General features: G+C 40.4%; 1 protein-coding gene across 2 annotated transcripts in view; it reads right to left on the bottom strand.

The window, feature by feature from the left end:
• LOC122967122 (microtubule-associated serine/threonine-protein kinase 1-like) overlaps positions 1 to 18,317 on the bottom strand; it is a 50,699-nt gene that overhangs the window by 24,963 nt on the left and 7,419 nt on the right. The window contains exon 2 of one of the 2 annotated variants that reach the window (XM_044331585.1): positions 13,311 to 13,339. In XM_044331585.1, coding sequence (XP_044187520.1) covers positions 13,311 to 13,339 — 29 coding nt within the window. Of the gene's footprint in view, positions 1 to 10,498; positions 10,623 to 13,310; positions 13,340 to 18,317 lie in introns of those variants that run through there. The other variant, XM_044331586.1, reaches the window with a different exon arrangement.

The raw sequence follows: 18,317 nt of genomic DNA, 5'->3' as shown, positions 1-18,317 counted from the left end.
GTTCCTCTGGGTTTTTATCTGGCTTTGGTATTAAGGAAATGGCAGCTGTCTGTGTTGATTCAGACAGTTTTTTGATGAGTTTTTTGATGAGTGGAGAGAGAATGTCTTTGAATACTTTGTATAGTTCTAGGGGAAAGCCATCGGGGCCAGCAGCTTTCCAAGAGGGGATGTCATCAATAGCTTCCCGTATCTCTGCAAATGTAATTGGCTTATTCAAAGCCTGTCATTGTTGCTCATATATTTGTGGTAGGTTTAAGTGTTCCAGAAGGCTTTTCAAATGTGTGCGTCACAATGTGCTCTGGTTTCCAAGGCAGTGAGAGGCATAAATAAATACAAATAAAAACAACAAAGAGCAGAGAACAAACAAAATGCAAACAACACCATCTCATCTGCACTGTCAGATGAAGAGAACGGTTAGTTTCCCCTCTCTCCCCTTTCAGCCCCAGTCACATGGGTTCACATGTGAGCAGGATGCACCACCCCTACTCACACACACACACACACACTCACACCTTCACTGACACTTGCAGTGCAAAGACGTGAGCTGACTGAGATGGGATCAACACAGTGAAGTGAAGATGCACAGAGACAGAAGGGTAGAGAAGGAGACAGCAACACGTTTATAGAAATAGACAGTGTCTACTTCATATTTGGATGAGAATAATTTATTCAGCAACTGAGGAGATTTTATGACACAAAACTACTAATAAAAATGAACAAAATTACTAATATTAGACAATAATCCTTTGTTGAAAAAACAGACCATGCTGGTTAGACAGAAGAATTTCAACTGAATGTAAAAACATTAAAAACAGATCACACTGCGGCTTCACTTGTACAAATCTCTCTTCTTCAAACCCCATGCTGTTCTCACAGATGTAGATGGACACACACAGTTTACTATTATTATTATTAATCAAATAATAAAACATGATTTGTATTTGAGCCCTATCTTAAATAAAGACCAAAGTCGAAATTGAGTTTAAAACAAAAATTGTGCCAGTATGACCGTATAGTTGGTCTGAAGTTGGTCTGAAGCTATTGACAACATTTAAAAAGCTCTCTTGGCCATTTTGCATGCACTTTGGAGATAATCCCTAACCTCAGCTCGTCACTTCTTGTCTTCTGTCAAGGTCAAGTTGTGCAAAATGCCAGGCTATCAGCCTTGTCCTGCACTGCACAACTCATCTGATGAAAACTGAAACTGAAGTTATTGAGGATCAACCTCATCAAATGTCTGAATATTGAACTTGAAACCATCTACTACTTTGTGTTTTTAATCTATAGCCTATTTGTTCATGTAAATTTTGGCAAATCTGCATCTTGAAAATGCGAGAAGTATTGTGACATTTGTGGCAATTTGTGAACGCATTATCTCTTCATATTCGAAAAATGTATTCATATTTGTCTACATTCTAAATTGTGGAGGTTTTTAAAAAATAAGGTCTTCACTGTTAACATGATCAGAGAAAAGAAAGAAGACTCAGAGCTCCCATCCCACCAGCAGACAGCTGACAGTTGATTGGCTGTTGGAGTATTGCCAGCCGCCAATCCCACCTGGCTTTTTCAGTCGCCCTCCTGCCCATCTGGAGCTAATACCACCTAATTGAGCATGTGTCTCTGCTATCCAATGAAGAAATGTATACAGCACGTAGCTCCATTTCATATTCACATCTAAAATATTACCATAAGTTCACAAAACTGAGGAAGCACCATCTCATCTATATGTTTTCATTATTTTAACTGCCCACAGGATGTCCTGATCGATCAAATCTATAACTAGCTTTATGGATATTGATCACATATGCCAATAGGTTGGATTTAATGCGCCAGTCAGATAACTGCTATTGTGTCATTTCACACTTTCTAAACTGGATCAATTATATCCTGGCGTTGGACTCTAACCTTAAACCTTTTTTCCCTGGGACAAACTGGTACTGACGCAGCAGTGATACCAATCATCTCAGTGAGTGTGTGTGCATGTATACTCAGTGTGTGAGGTTCAACATGGTTTCACTGGCTTTCATCACTTCAATAACTGCTTCTGCAGACTAAAGGGAAAGACACAGAGACAAAAACAAAGGCAAACCGAGCAGCAGGACTATTCTTGGTTAATGGATTCTCAGTGCTGCAGGAAATCAATGGAGCCTGGCTGTAAACACACAAAAACACTCAGTTCTTGGCCTTGAATTTTCCTGTACAGCTTGCATGTCAGTATTTAGAGCTATGTGTAAACATGTAGACACTAACTGGCGTGTATTTACTCTACAAATCCAGCAAGCCTACAATGCAATGCTGCTGATGCAGAGTCCAAATTTCAGAGCAGTTGCTTGGGGCCCATTCCTCGTTCGATGGTCATTCAAGATCAAGAGGGAGGTGGGAGGGAGAGATGCACTCCATTGCACTCAGTAAATCTGGGTTGTACTGGCTGTTGCTGAGGGCTGGAGAGAGGGATGGAGGTGCAGAGACTGCGGCAAGGAAGGAGATGTACAGAGAGATAGGAGTGTTAGCCTGTGATCACAATATGAAAGCAAGATGAGGGGAAGCAAATGTTCTTTTTTTCAGGGAGAGAAGAAGAAAGCAACTGGAAAACAAAACAAGGAAAAATGAGATGCAGGTTGAAAGCGTTCCCAGTGGTGCTCATCACCCACACAGGAGCAAGGTAAACATGACCCAGTTTTTTCACCATTACACACACACACACACACACACACACACACACACACACACACATAAACAGACCACATGAGTATTGTGCGCTGGGTGTGTAAGCGTGAGCAGATGACATAGAGGCTGCCAATGCTTGAACAAAGCCAGACAAATAGGAGCCTTCATCCTCTGCATGTTCATACTCCTCCCTCTACTTAACAGCAGGAGGGACGTGGACTATTAATATTGATCAAACCAAACTGCCCCTTCATATGAGACTTCACAAATGTAGCCATGATTTACAAAGTCAAAAAGAGGTGTAGGTGATATATCTGAGGCATGAAGGAGGGATTGGAGCAAAACAAAAGAATAAGAAAGTGAAAAAGCTAAAGTGCTTCAAAGAGAAAGGACGGAGAACGAAAGAGGCAGAGGGGGAAGATTGGCTTGTTTACTGCCACAGCATGCAGAGAGCAGGGAATTAATGAGATGACCAGAGATAGAAATGATAAAGGTAAATAAATCACTGCATGGGATATGTTGGGTGAAATGAAAGGGATCATTCAGGGAGGGGGTTAAAGAGAGTGGAAGGTGGAAGAAAATAGAGGTGTTGTTGCACCACCTTAAATTAAAAAATATCAAGTATTCACAGTTTTTAATTTTATTTTTTTGTTTAAAAAAGTGGAGCGTGCATCAGCCCTGTTTTCTTTTACTGTATACATATCTAAAGTTTTGTAACAGCATGAAAAGACTTGAGCACTTTATTTCAGGAACAAAAACCTGAAGAAATTTAGTTGCCATCTACAGCCCTGGGGGGGGGAGGGGAGGGGAGAGGAGGGAGTTGTGGTCATGTGATGGCTTGTTGCTACGCAGTGTGCGGCAAGGAGGCTCTGATAACGCCGACCAGGGACCACAGAGAAAGAAGAGAAATACTGCTTGTTACAGAAGTCACTCAAGTTCACTGTTTGAGGGGGGATTGAAGGGAGAGAGAAGGAGAGACAGAGAAAGAAGACAGATGTGCAATATATCCTTTTAATGGTGATGTCATGTGAAATCACCAGCATCAGGTGAAGAAAACTAGTGATACAGTAGTGTAAAAGAACACACTGGGTCATGGACAGAGTGACATTGGTCAAAATGTCACAGGTTTCATCCCTGTAATCAGCAGTAGCCTGTATACTACCCTAAAATGACTAATATTAAAATTCCTGTGAACCTCTTAGTCACACCATCCTCCTTCAAATCAAAGCAGGTGTTCCAAATCAATTATATTTACATTTGTATTGCAATTACTGTGATCACAGAATAGTCATCAAACAGTGAGTGCGAGGACAGAACTACAATATGAGACAGGAAAAGACAGAAATAGGTGCTTTTTTAAGTGGAGATAGCGGGTGCAGAGGCGGAGAATGAACTCACCACCAAAACAATAACTATCAAGAAAAAAAAATAGGAAAACCAGCATAGCATACAAACAAACAACTGAACCAAATGACAGGTTCTAACAAAAGATCATGCATAAGGGCAGTGAAATGGAAAGAACAACATATGTGCTTGCAGTTGTGCTTTAGGTATAAAATGTGCATTATATGCATATACAGAACAAATGTATGTGCAGATATTATAACATCTGGAAGATGTTCTCATAATATAAATATAAATGTGAGAAAAGGATGCTTTGGCTGCAACTAACAATTATTGTAATATTATTTTCTCAATTTAATGATTGTTACATGATTAATGATCATTTGGTCTATAATATGTCAAATAGTAAAAAGGACCTGTCACAATTTCCAAGAGGCCAGACTGACATCTTCAGATGTCTTGTTTTGTCCAACCAACAATCTAAAACCCATTCTTGCATGGTATATATGCAGTTTTCAACAATAACAGAGGCAGATTTGCCTCTCATAAATATTAGACATTTTTAAAACAATTGGTCCTTGATTTCAGACAAAAGCAGCTTTCTCATTTCTAATCAGCAATTGTTGAATTTGCTGGCTAAAATGACAACTGTCGCTGGCAGATTTGATCAGATTTTTGATAGTTAAGCTAACGTTAGCTCCACTCATTGGTTAAAAATCCAGACTTCTGGTGACTTTTTAATTTTGTTAAGTTTGTAAAGGAAAAATTTTAAATCAGTCTGGTGTTTGACCAAACACAATGAGAAGCAGGACAGAGCTGCTAACGTTACCTGAAGCTCTGCATCCAAGACCGGTTTCCTCACAATGAGAAAATACTACACAGTGGATGTGGTAGTTGTGAGCTGGGCTTTTTTTTAAAGTAACCTGTAACCCCACAAACTAATTTAGTTAGCTAATGATGTAGTAATGATTTTATGACACACTTTTGTCACATTTAAATAAAGGATAAGGAAGAAAAAAGATGAAGTAATTCTTTGTTACTACTGTTGGTGGTTAGATAGTTAGCTGGTAATTTGCTAATGATTGCAGCAAAAACAAATGGTTTAATCCATTCATCAAATTTTTGCTCGGCTGCTTATTTTTTGAGAGGCAAGGAAAAAAGACACCATCTTCCAAACTCTATAAATGCCTGGTATCTTAAACCTTTACAGGCCTGCTGTGTCTTATTACAGTTGTTAAGTTGGGCAATCACTGTCTGTGGGAGGTGTTTAGCAAACAGTCAATTTACAATTATATAAAACAGAGAAAAGCAGCAAATCCTCACATTTCAGAAGGTGGGACAAGAGAATGTTTGGCATTTTTCCTTAAAAAAACAACTTTTACAATTAATCAACAATGATTAAGAGCAATTTATCATTTCAGCGCTAGAGCAGGGGTATAATATTTAAGCTAAATTTAAAACAGCACATAGAGTGGAGTGTGTACAGTATATGGACAGTATATATTGTTTAGTGACCAGTCCAAGTCTCTAAGTAAATCTAATAATATTGTCCACTGGGTCATATGAGCAGCAGTAAAAGGCAAGGACATAAGCTAAAATGGTCACGATGAGAGCCTGAGGCACAACACTGTCCTTACTCAGCTCCATCAGATCTTCACTCGACTGCACCGAGCATTGTGTTAAATGTCAAAATCATCGCCTGGCTTAATACACAATGGCCAGGATAAAAGGCAAACAGACACATTGACCCTTCCTTGTGCCTCTTTCCCTCAGTTTCCTCAGCTGTCTGGGGTCCCAAACATTCCTGACAGAACTTCAAAGCCTCTCAGGCGGGATGAAACACTCTATTTTCTCATTTGTTTGTTTCTTTTTAAACCTGTAATACGCTTAAATATTCAGTCTGGGGAGTTACACAGCAGCTGACAGTAGCAATATCTATCAAGCACAGGTAAATTTAGCCCTGTCAAGAAGCCCATGTCCTTAAAAGTGTTCTCCTGTTAGAGAATCCCTGAGACAGTGGAGGAGAACGAGGATCAAAGAGAATAAGAGTACCATTACTCTGAGAGGAGAGGAAAGACAGTGCCCTTTACTGAAATCAGGAACTAATGGGAGATGTAGCACCTGGTGTGTATTGAACTCTGGGTTCCTCTTGGGGAAAGCTACAGCACTTAGACGGAGAGACTCTACAGTCTGACTCAGGTGTCTTGGCCTCCCAGTGACCTCCTTTGGTTTGCACATAATTGGTTAAGTGAAGTGGAATGGTGTATTTAGTTACAGAGGAGAGTTTATGAGCAAAGGGCGAGGATATGATTGTGTGTGTTGAGAGGATGTATGTGTGTGAGAGTTGTGTGGTTGTGTGTATGTGCAGGTATTAAACTGGGTGTGATTATTGTCTGTGTGTGTGTGTGTGTGTGTGTGCTGACTGCCTCACAGGACCCGCGCCGAAGCACTTGAGTTAACAAACACACAAAATATTTATTCTCTCCACTTATTTCATCTATATTCTAGTCACCCACTTTCCTTTAGCATCCAGCCAACCAACCAAGCTTTCCATTCTTGGATGGCACATTTCCAATTTTTTACAGTTTACAATTTTGTTGGGTGAAATTACAGAGGGATGGGTTCGAATCCCACTGCTGCCAGCAGTGTAATGCTGGTGCATGTTAGCATTAACTATTACATTGATTAAATCTGATTTTGGGTTGTGGGTAGGTAAAAGAACAGGGACAGCTTCAACAGAGAAACGTGTGTACTTTAATGTTCGTTGAAAATAGTAGGACCACATCAATCAAATCATATAAAACACCCCAACAACCAATACCAAAAAAAGATCATCTACAAAACAAATCTTCACAAAAATAAATCATCAAATTATTTTACACTAGCTAGCTAACTGAGTTGATAGAAAACAGACATTGGCTGACTTTTTAATGTTTCCAGCTGACTCGTATTAAAGGTGCAGTGTGTAGAATTTAGTGGCATCTAGCAGAACGGACTTGGCAGAAATGGAATATAATATTCACGAGTATGTTTTAATTAGTGCATAATCACCTGAAAATAAGAGTCATTGTGTTTTGGTTACCTTAGAATGAGCCCTTTATATCTACATAGGGAGCAGGTCCTCTTCTACGTAGCCCGCCATGTTGCACCGCCATGTTTCTACAGTAGCCCAGAATGGACAAACCAAACGCTGGCTCTAGAGAGGGCCTTTCGCATTTTTCATGAGTTTCACAGCCACCATAGGTTCTTCTACACGCTTGGAAGGGGCTAAAATACTGAGAGAGAAGTTGCATGTCAAAAAGTCAGCATTATTCTTGTACTGCAATGTTGAGCTAGTTAGTCTCAACATTATAAGTATTACAAGGAAAAATGAAAGATCAGACTGTTATTTTGTTCAAACTAGAGCTGCAACTAAAGATTATTTTCATTATTGATTAATCTGTCGATTTTTTTGGATTAATGGATTGGTCCTTAAAATGTCAGAAAATGATTAAAAAATGATGATCACTGTTTCCCAAAGCCCAAGATGCAACCTATCACATCTTGTTTTGTCCCGACCAACAGTCCACAACCCAAAGATATTCAGTTTACTATCACTGAGGACTAAAGAAACCAGAAAATATTCACATTTAAGAAGCTGCAACCAGAGAATTGTAAAATTTCTCCTTAAAAAATTACTCAAAATGATTAATCAATTATAAAAATAGTTGGCAATTAAATTTCTGTCGATTGACTATACTTTGCAGCTTTAGTCCTAACGTAAACCCTGTTAGGACTATTTTCATATTTACCCTTATGCTAAACCCTTATGCTGAAGTACATAGCCTCATGATTAAGTGATGTAATGCCCAGATCTTATCTCACTTGACCGTGACATGCAGAAGACTACAGAAAGAGTGCATGAAAGAAAGGACGAGGGAAAACAGAAAATAAGTGAAAGAGAGATAGATCAAAGAAGAAAAACAGAAAGAAAGACAGAAAGAGTGAGAGCGAGGCAGTAAAAGCCAGTATGCGTGTCTTGAATGCTCACGTAACCTTAGTGAGCTAGTCCCTAATGGAAGAGCAGACACAGATATCACCCCAGGGCCCTGCGCTCCATCTCAGCCTCTCCTTCTTTCACCTCTTGCACAACCGCCCTCTTTTTCCACCTTATTCACTTTCATCCTAATCATTTCCCTGTTCTTCTGTCTTTCCAGGCTGTAATTTTCCTTCCTTGGCTTGTTGTCTTGTAGTAGCTGAGCTAAACTTTCCAGTACTTTGCAGCTACACACATTTACTGTATACATTTTTAGGCATTTAGCTTATTCTCTATACATTATTCTCTCTTCATTTCATATACATTTCAGGATTTTTAAAGCAATTCTTCTTGAGGTTGAGCAGGCATTAAACAGGGTGAGACTTCTGTGTTATTTCCATCTGTCTGCCTGTGTGTCTGGGCTCAGGTGTGCCATAGCGAGAGTCTCTGCTGTAATAGAAGCCGGTTTAATTCCCGATCAGCAGGGGAGAATGAAGTCACTCTGAGAGACTCAGCATGACATCCACTAGTGCTGCCGCTAAGGAGAAAACCCCCGGTGCGTTAATGTCAGCTCAAATTTTCTGGGTGTTGACATCAGAGTGATTAAAAGTATCAATTAAGTACAAAAGAAAATAGCGCTTATATTATTAATCTATGAAATGTGATATCGTGATTTATGATTTGTGATCATGTGATTTTATTGATCCCTACAGGAAAATTCTCTGTTCACTGGCGGTTGTTCACAGTAAAATGCAGCTATAGCTCGTAGAGATTCAATGTCTTGCACAAGAAAACTTCAGCATGTTAAAAACTTACTCCAAATAACCCACCTCATCCTTCAACAGAAAAACATTTCTCAGTATTGGTGAATCAGACTGATGTAAAACATCTGTCTGACTCATATTTGGCTCGTGTAATCATTCATTGATCACTTCAGACAGTGAATCAGTCCACTGGCAGGTCGGCTGTAACTATAAACTATGTCACTATGATGAGTCACTGATGCCCCTTTTCAATTATTTAACATTACATTCACATCAGGGTGAACAAAAGCATAACCAGGGTCAAAGATATAGTGGTAAATAAACTATGAATCTCAATCTCAAGTGTTTTACTAAACTTGTGTTGTTCAGTTGTTTATTTCTGTATATATTTACATGTTGTTGTTCGATATAATGTATGACAATAGTTCCTGTAAATGTGTTAACTGTTAGCTAGATCGTGTATGCCATAAGATGAAGGTTGTCCTTCATAACAAGAAATACCACAGTATGTGAAATAAAAGTGGAATCTGCATAAAATGTGAAATCATTTGTCTCTTAGAACATACACATGTATTATTTTACAAATCAATACAAATCCCAAATTTAAACTATCACAACAGTGATACAGCCATGCTAGCAGCTGTCAGGCTGCACTAAGCCACAGTGCGCTTATGTTAGCATGCTAAAGGTAACATGCTCACAATCTTAACGTGGTGATATTTAGCAGGTATAATGTCTACCATGTTCACCGTCTTAGTTCAGCGTGTTATTAGCGTCATTAGTTTTTGGTCATAAATTAAAGTATTGGACAAATGCAATGGGAGTGGAAAAATTAAGAGATCACTAAAATTATTACAATTCATGCTGCGAGAAACATGAAAGGGTTTAACACTATAATGATTTGGATGAATATCACTTAAAGGACCAGTGTGTAGGATTTAGTGGCATCTAGTGATGAGGTTGCAGATTGTGACCAACTGAATACCCCCCTCACCCTCCCCTTCCAAGCATGTAGGACAACCTACGGTGGCCACAAAACTTGCGAAAAATTTGAAAGGCCTTCTCTAGTCAGTGTCAGTGTTTGGTTGTCCATTCTGAGATACTGTGGAAACATGGCGGTGCAACATGGCGGGCTCTGTGGAAGAGGACCCGCTCCCTATGTAGATATGAAGAGGTCATTCTAAGGTTACGAAAACACAACAATTCTTAGTTTCAGGTGATTATAAACTAATGAAAACATAACTATGAATATTATATTCCATTTCTGCCAATAGATCCCCCTAAATCCTACACACTGGTCCTTTAAGTAGCATACTATAAATGCATCATCATACAACTTTTGCAAGTTTTCATGTTGCATCCTTTGCTGGAGCTGACTTGCATAACCTACCAGACCTTTAGTATGACGGTCACAGTATTCTGTAAATCAGCCTTTGAGAAGCAATGACTAAGACTCTCAACATACACACTCAGCAGAACACAGCAGAAATCTAAAACCAAGTTAGACACACATGCACACGTGCCAACAGTGACCTCACACCCTCACACTGTCAATGCCAGCCTGTTTGTATTGTATACTGCAGGCACTGTAGACTCACATACAGAAAAGATTGAGCAGCAGAGCAAATAAATGAAGGAAAAGAATTAGAAGGATGTCCTACCACACCCCACATCACAGACCGAATCATCACCACGCTGCCTCTTGTACCTTTTAGTGCGTCGGAACATGTTGCTCGTCGGGTATCTGGGTGTAGCTCTGAGCAACAGCAGCAGCAACAACAGCTGAGCGGTGAGGCAGAGCAGTCAGAAAGCAGAAGGTCTCTGGAAAAATGTCATCGCAATGCAACGCATAGCTCCCACAACCTTTGGATGTGCGCTGGTGTCTGTGTGTCTGGGCAAGTGTGGCAGAGAACCAAAGCACAGAGAGAGAGAGACAGAGAGAGAGAGAGAGAGAGAGGGAGAGAGAGAGAGAGAGAGAGAGAGAGAGAGAGCAACAGAGAGGGAGGGATGGAGGGAGGTAGGGTGGGTCTGTCTTTTATAGAGGAATAACAAAAGGCGGCAGGACACTGTGGGTCATTTTCTCAAGGCTAACATGCCATGGTACAGAGTGTAATTTTGTGACTTATTTGTACTTGTGTTTTGTGTTTTCCTCTTTTTTCTTCTGTGCTCTCAGTGTCTGTGCACTGAGAGAACCTGACAGGGAGTTAAAAGCTTTTACTGCAGGCTACGGACATCGTGAATGAAGGAAGAGGAGGTAAAGGGAGGTTAATTTATCTCAGCAGAGACTGAAGAAAGACGACAAGGTCATGTGGACTGTTACATAACTGTAGAAAAGATGTTGAATGGAATCAAAGATCCAAAAAAGCCAATGACGCTGTATGCTAAGCACACACACACACACACACACACACACACACACACACTGAATGGGTATGCTGTGTTTACCCATGAATGGATGCAGTAGGCAGATTGAATGTGAGGCCAACTCCACTGAGCTCATCTATAATAAATGGTGGCTCATAGTGTCCTACAGAGGGAGACGGGATGTGATGCGAAGGAGACAGAGACAGACTGAATCCAAATGCAAAATGTCTCGAGAGGGAGAGAAAGAAAGAAAGAGAGAGAGGGAGGCGAATGATGATAAAAATGGGAAATAAAGTAAAAGACAACAGTGAGATGGATAGGAGAACACGGCCCGCACACAAACAGAGTTGGTCTGCGGCCTCATTTCATGTTTGATTACCCATGATGACTCAGGATGAGGGGGCAGTGTATAAGATGGATAGGTCAGGGAGATGGAGATGGGGACAAAAAAAGACAGTGGAGACAGAGGTAGTGGGCTGTGACCACACACACACAAACAGATTGACACTTACTCAATGGAGCAAAGAGATTATAATGAAGCATCTTAAACGCCCTATTAACGTGCTATTTGTCTGATTTAATACTACTTTACTGTCATTTTGTTCACTCTTGTTTTTTTTAAATATATCCACAGTGTTGTTGCTTTAATGCTTGATTTACTTTGTTATGTTAAAGGAAAAATTTGACTGTAAAATTTACGTAATTGCTTTCTTGTCGAGAGTTAGATGAGAAGATCGATACCACTCTCATGTCTGTACCATAAACATGAAGCTACAGCCAGCAGCCAGTTAGCTAAGCTTAGCATAAGGACTGGTTATGTGCTGAGCGCCAATTTTTTTTTTCCTAGGAGGGCGAAGTCAAGACCCACCCTACTCTGTCTCTAATTGGCTTGTACTCGTTGTCTTTGTGTGTTGGGTTGGTTAGGTTTAGGCATGAGGAGTGAGATTGGATAGCGTTAGGGTAAGCATATCAGGGTAAGCCAAAGTAGGGCGGGTCAGGACTTCGCCATCCTAGGAAAACTAATATTGCGTGCTGGGCTATTTCCCTCTCTGAGCAGTACTTTCCTGGAATATCTGCTGGTTGGCCTCCCTCCCCCATAAAACAGCGAATTGATGTTTTTGCACTTTGGTATTTGTACGAATAAAATAAACGAGATACAACATGTTAATTAGTGAACTTTAGAGGTGATTGTAGGCAGATTTTGTCATGTTTGGACAGAACCAGGCTAACTGTGTCCCCCTGTTTTCAGTCTTTATGCTAAGCTAAGCTAACTGGCTGCTGGCTGTAGCTTCATATTTAGCATACAGACATGAGAAAGGTATCGATCTTCTCATCTAAGTCTCCACCACAATGCGATTAAGCGTATTTCCAAAAATGTCAAATTTTACCTTTAATTTTGCTGTCTAATTTACTGTGTATATGTGTGTGTGTGTGTGTGTGTGTGTGTGTGTGTGTATGTATGTGTGTGTGTGTGTGTGTTTTACTGTATTTATATTTACCACTATGTGTCTGGTTCTGTAGTTTATTTTCTACTTTTGTGTTGCTTGTGACTTGGCTAAGGCAGATTGCTAATACACTAATAAATAAACTAATAACCAGACAAACTCCCAAATGTGTAAGACGGAGATAGAGAGAGAAGCAAGAGAGGGGATTTAGAAAAGAGGGATAGCTTGAGGGGAACTGAAAGGCCGAAGGGTGAAAAAGAGAGTGGAACAGAAACAGATTAATAACTGAGCAGTAGGAGGAGAACAGGGGAGATAAAGAGCTAGAAACTGAGCAACTGCAGAAGGCGGACTGGCTTTCAGGACCATGGACAGCATCCAGAGTCCCGGCTGGCCTTAATCAGACTCCGACAGACTCCCAGCATCCCTCCAGCCAGCCTCCTCCTCCTCCTTCACTACAAGGACTGCACTCCACACTCCGCACCACAAGCACCATTGAAGCATCCTCAGAGCTTTCAAACACAACGTGCAAATCATGCTCATCCGAGGAAGCCTGCCAGTCTGATTAAAACTCAGGAGGAGAGACCTTGCTGATGAATGACCAGACACATGGCAGCTACTCTTCATGTGATTGTTTTTCTTCTCGGAGGGACCCAAGGTCTCTCCCCAGAGAGGAGAGAAAAAACAGAGGGGGGGATGAAAGGTAACACTCACCTGCTATTCTTGCGAGGCAGTGGCAAATCCTTCTGGAAGAAACACAAAGAAAAAGAAAATAAAGAGAGATCAGGTACAGAGAAAAATCTAATATATACTAATATGAGAGATAAAGAAAAACATGCTATTTACAACTTGACAAAACACCTCCAGAATAACAGAAGACATTATACCAGTAGTAGTGGTAAACCACTCTTCATGACCTTTATTTAACTTGCTATGAGCATTTTGAGGGCATCTTCCTTCTTAAATGTAATGTTTTTCCTGTTGAAACTGGGATCCAGTTTCAACAAAAAAAATAAAGAAAGCCCTCAATGCAATATCAGGTAAGTAGAGAGAAAGAAGCAGGTTACTTAGCGGATTAGTGGGATTGTTGATAAATCTGTGTTGGTTTTAATATTTGATTTATTTCTGCCTGCTGATAAATTATGTAATCGATAAAAATACACAGTTCATACAGGAAGTCAATGTTTTATTTAGGAAGGTTTTTTTTCTTTTGCTTTACCCCTTAGTTTTACATTCATTCAATTGAATACTGTTTGTTATCAGTCGACGTAGATGGAGACCTTGTTTTGATACAGCAAGTCAAATCTTGCATAAAGTAATAACATGGCATTCTAAGCAGAGCAGACGGTCACACTGAGCCTGACTGCATCCTGCCACCAAACACAAGAGCCACAGATTCTGAACAACAAACCACATTTGCCTTCCTGCTAAAGTCTCCTTATATAACTTTACAAACATGAACACACGTCCTGCACCTTAGCTTGCCAAATGAGCTGGCAAACAAACATTCACCAGGGGTAAGTGCACCGCTAACATCAGTTAGCAGGCTAGTTAGCCAATTAGCTGCTCAGCTGCAGCTCTTTAAACAGCCTAGAAATGTACCTAAAAATGTCACTTCACTCTGGTTAGATGTTGGTGTGGTTCTTACTCTTCAATACCACTGCTAACAACACACCGTCTGCCCATGCTACAGCACAAGTTTGTTTACTTTGTCAGTGGTTATCCACAGTGTATTGTCAGCACTCTGGCAGCCTGCCAGCTAATGTCAATCAAACAAGCCATTGATACGCCCTTCTAGCCCCTGAAGCAAAAAGGAGCATTTCTGATATTTCCCAAAAGACGCTTTTTCTGTGGCATTCGCAAGTACATTATGTATTTGCGTCTATGTTTGTCTTCAAACCAGTGGGTCTGTTCATTTCTGCCTCTGCTTTGATCAGCAAGGCACATCTCTCTCTCTTTTTCTCCATCCATCCATCCTCCCATCTCCTGAGTCCAGATGGACAGGGAACATTGGGCTGAAACAGCAGCAGACACTCACTGCACCAAATGAAAACAGTGTGAGCAGTGCCAGATCTCATGCCAGCACAGCCTGGCTCCTTACAAAACCCTGCACTCTGAGATAGAGAGAGAGGGAGGGGACACAGGGTGTAAACAAGGGTGGAGTAGAGGGTGAGAGAGAGAGGGGTGGGGGAGTGAGAGATCGTGCCTGGAGCCACATCCTTGAGCCTTGAGTATTCTGGCTTTCAGCTCTGTGTGTGCGTGTGTGTCTTCTGAGCCATTACACAGTATATAGTAGCAGATGTAATTAATGCATTAGCCGCTTCACACCTTCTCCTGTCACATGCAGAGTAACGTTGTTAAGGTGCTGTTAGCATCACATCGACCGCCTGGTAACCACAGTCAATGCAATTATTAGGTTAACCTTCAGATAAAGATTTTCTGTGTGTGTGTGTGTGTGTGTTTGTGTGAGTGAGCATGTGTGTCTGTGGACCTGCTGCTACTGATCTCCTCTACAACACAATAAGTGAATCATACTGTGGCTGCCTGAAAGCTCTGTGTTACAAGGACAAACCTCCAACACAGCAGAGTGATTTTATGTCGTCAGTCGCCTTCCACAAGGTTAAGTCTATGACACAGACAACAATTACTCGCAGAGGAGAAAACGGAGTAGAAGAGGCAACACAATACCCAACATAAAACACTCACCCGATAAAAAACAAATCACAGACTACACAGCTATTCCACTGCACCTGCATTTCCTGAGGGTTTACATGCTAACAGAGACAAATCCCTCTTTACAAGGACGACTGAATATTCAAGCTATTGATCCCTCTTCACTTTGTCCTTCATTGATCAGGCTAATTGACCCTGAGCCGTCAGAGCCGAGGACAAGATGACTTACAAGAGCAAGAGGCATCGAGAAGGGCTTCTTAGTGATGAGGGGGGTTAACTATACAAACAAACCCTGACTAGACCTGACACTCAATGCTGTTACGCAGCAGCATTTCAGTCCAGTGTAAACACAACTACATAGGACCTTGTGTTTACATTTCATATGTACATTTAATACACACTCCCATTGTTTCACAAGAAATTATATAATGATTTAACATCATTAATGATTTTATTAGGCTTAATTTAGCCTAATAAAGAGGACTAAACTGTACATGGGGGCAGTATCAGGGCTGTAGCCAGGATTTTAGAAATACTGATGTCATAAAGCTCCCCCAGTGCACCGCCCTCCCCCCTCAGAAAAAACTGACTAGACAAGAAAATGAAAGTCTCTTTTTTTTATTATTTGCTTTTTTCTATTGTTTTGTATTGAACTGGTCAATTATATTTTCTAAAAATAGAATTTACCATCATTAAGGTCTAAACGCTATTTCAAAACCTGCTCTACACTACGTGGAATAGATTCTGGGAGGGAAATAATGAATCCTTGGCTTTGAAAGAATTTACTGAATATACTGAATCTAAAAATATTGGAATCACCCTAAACCCCTCCCCCCAAACAGTGAATGTCCAATCAAAGCTTAGCAATCATAACTAGGCATGACAGGCCTGTCAAGCTTTGTTGCTGAAACAATGTGCACGTGGCTGTAGTGATACTTGGCATTTAAAGAGTGTTGGAGAGTGGTGTCTTTTTCATCACCTTTCCAAACTAAAAACACAAGAGCAAAAATGTACAAATTTATTAAACAGCATGTTTATCTTACTATGACAACGGCAATAAAAGAACAGCACTTTTTCATGCCATTCATGTAGCCATCGTTTACATAGATTCTTGTTCAGCTTGAAACATTGAAGTCAGCTGGAGATAAGGTCTTCAACCAACTCATGGAGCTAACAACAGTTGTCATTGCCAGAAATGTGAAGCAGGGGGACACATTGTTTAAAAAATTCTGAAGAGTTTTTGAGTAGTAAATATGTATGCTGCATGAGAACATAAAGCTTTAAGTAACACTTAGTAAAGGGTCCGGGGCTTAGCAAACACCATGTGTAATTCTTTAACTGCATAAGGTTGCCAAAAGTCCCAAATTCCTCAAAAAATACACAAACCAGACCTCTTTAAAAGCAGGCCCTGGGCAGTGTAAACAATAACATAACATCATGTATTAAGTGTGTGTCCTTTAGGCATGCTCTCAGTATGTGTTGGACTGCTTTCTAACTGCTTCAGGAGTTGCAGTCATAACAAGGACTGTTCTGCACAAAAAGTACAAAAATAAAAACTAAATCTATCAGTGGAACAGAACAGATGATACCTCCTTTGTATCTGATTCCAGACCTGAGAACATCTGCTCACTGTCTGACTGATGTCTCTCTGTGGGACTCTTTAATGTTCAGGCATGTCTAGACAATAAAAAGAACCAGTTGGCACATTAAACAAAGTGCAGCCATCTTTTGCCTGGAAGAATAAATAGGCACCATAAATATGAGGCTTCCACCTTCCCTTCCTCAAATGACTTCTCTCCCTGGTTCAAGGTTTCACAGAGTAAACAAGAAAAGTAGGAGCTAAATACAGAATTATAACTGAGTCCAGACTGTGCAGTGAATCTACAGGACTGTAGATTATATCCCTGCTGTGCTGCGGTAGCTCAATTATCAAATCCTCGAGTGACATGACCTTTATTAACCCAGTAAGAATTCCATTAAAGTAATCCTCTGTCACCCTTACTTAGATACTATATTCCTTAGTAATTGCTGTCACATAGTATCTGCCTGAATTCCCCTCATGATCCTCAATTCCACATCTTTTTATTCCACTTTAATTTGCAAAAAGGTCAAAAAGAGACAACTCATTCCCAATTCCAATCTAGACTCTGTCAGTGGTCATTGTGCCAGGAGACTGGTACACCAGTCTGCTTCTAAATCTGCTTTTGTGACTCACAGTCTCAGCATTTCCAGAGTGAATCAAGTATTCCTGTCTGACACAGTAAAGAACAAGCAGACAATATATCATTAAGGACGTATGATCTTTACTCCATACGAGCTACGACATATTCAGAAGCCTGAATTCTCTGTGACTTAATTCTCCCATGGTATAATTAGTGTGTCAAAAATGCCAAATGTGTCTCCAACGTCACAGCATGTAAATAGATTTTTAAAACATCGTCTGTGGCTGATGTGTTGCTGGGTTTAGAGCTAAATGCTCCCTAAGTACCCCTAATGAAGTCTGGTGGTGGTGAAGGGCGACTGACAACAGATGGGAGGTTCTGTCACAATCATGACATGCCCACCGATCACAGATTAGAAAGCAATACAATTCCACACTCTATTTGCTCCCTTTCCCAACGGCAATGACTGCTCTTTTTTATCCAGGTTTAGCTGCATCCCCTGGGGGAGCGAGCTGAGGTTCGAGCTCATAAACGATCGTCTGATCCTCTTCAGTCCCAGGCTATCAGACTGACAGGAGTGCATGTGTTTATGTGTTTGTGAAAAACATGGAGCAACAGAGACAAAGAAAAGGAGGCTGTGCAAACCTCAATGAATATTCATATGCTCTCACTGGAAGATGATTGTCTTGTAATGTCTGTGGTTTATGTACAAGTATTTTGCCTTGAGATAATTTGAAGTAGACCTGCAACCATTAGTCGATTAATCGATTAGTTGCCAACTATTAAATCAATCGGCAACTACTTTGGTAATTGATTAATTGTTTTGAGTCATTTGTAAGAAAAAAAAGTCAAAATTCTTTGATTCTATCTTCTCAAATGTGAATAT

Source organism: Thunnus albacares, chromosome 17, assembly GCF_914725855.1.
Source record: "Thunnus albacares chromosome 17, fThuAlb1.1, whole genome shotgun sequence".
NCBI classification, from domain to species: domain Eukaryota; kingdom Metazoa; phylum Chordata; class Actinopteri; order Scombriformes; family Scombridae; genus Thunnus; species Thunnus albacares.
The sequence above is the reverse complement of the archived record's forward strand: the minus strand, read 5'-3'. Positions and strand labels throughout refer to the sequence as shown.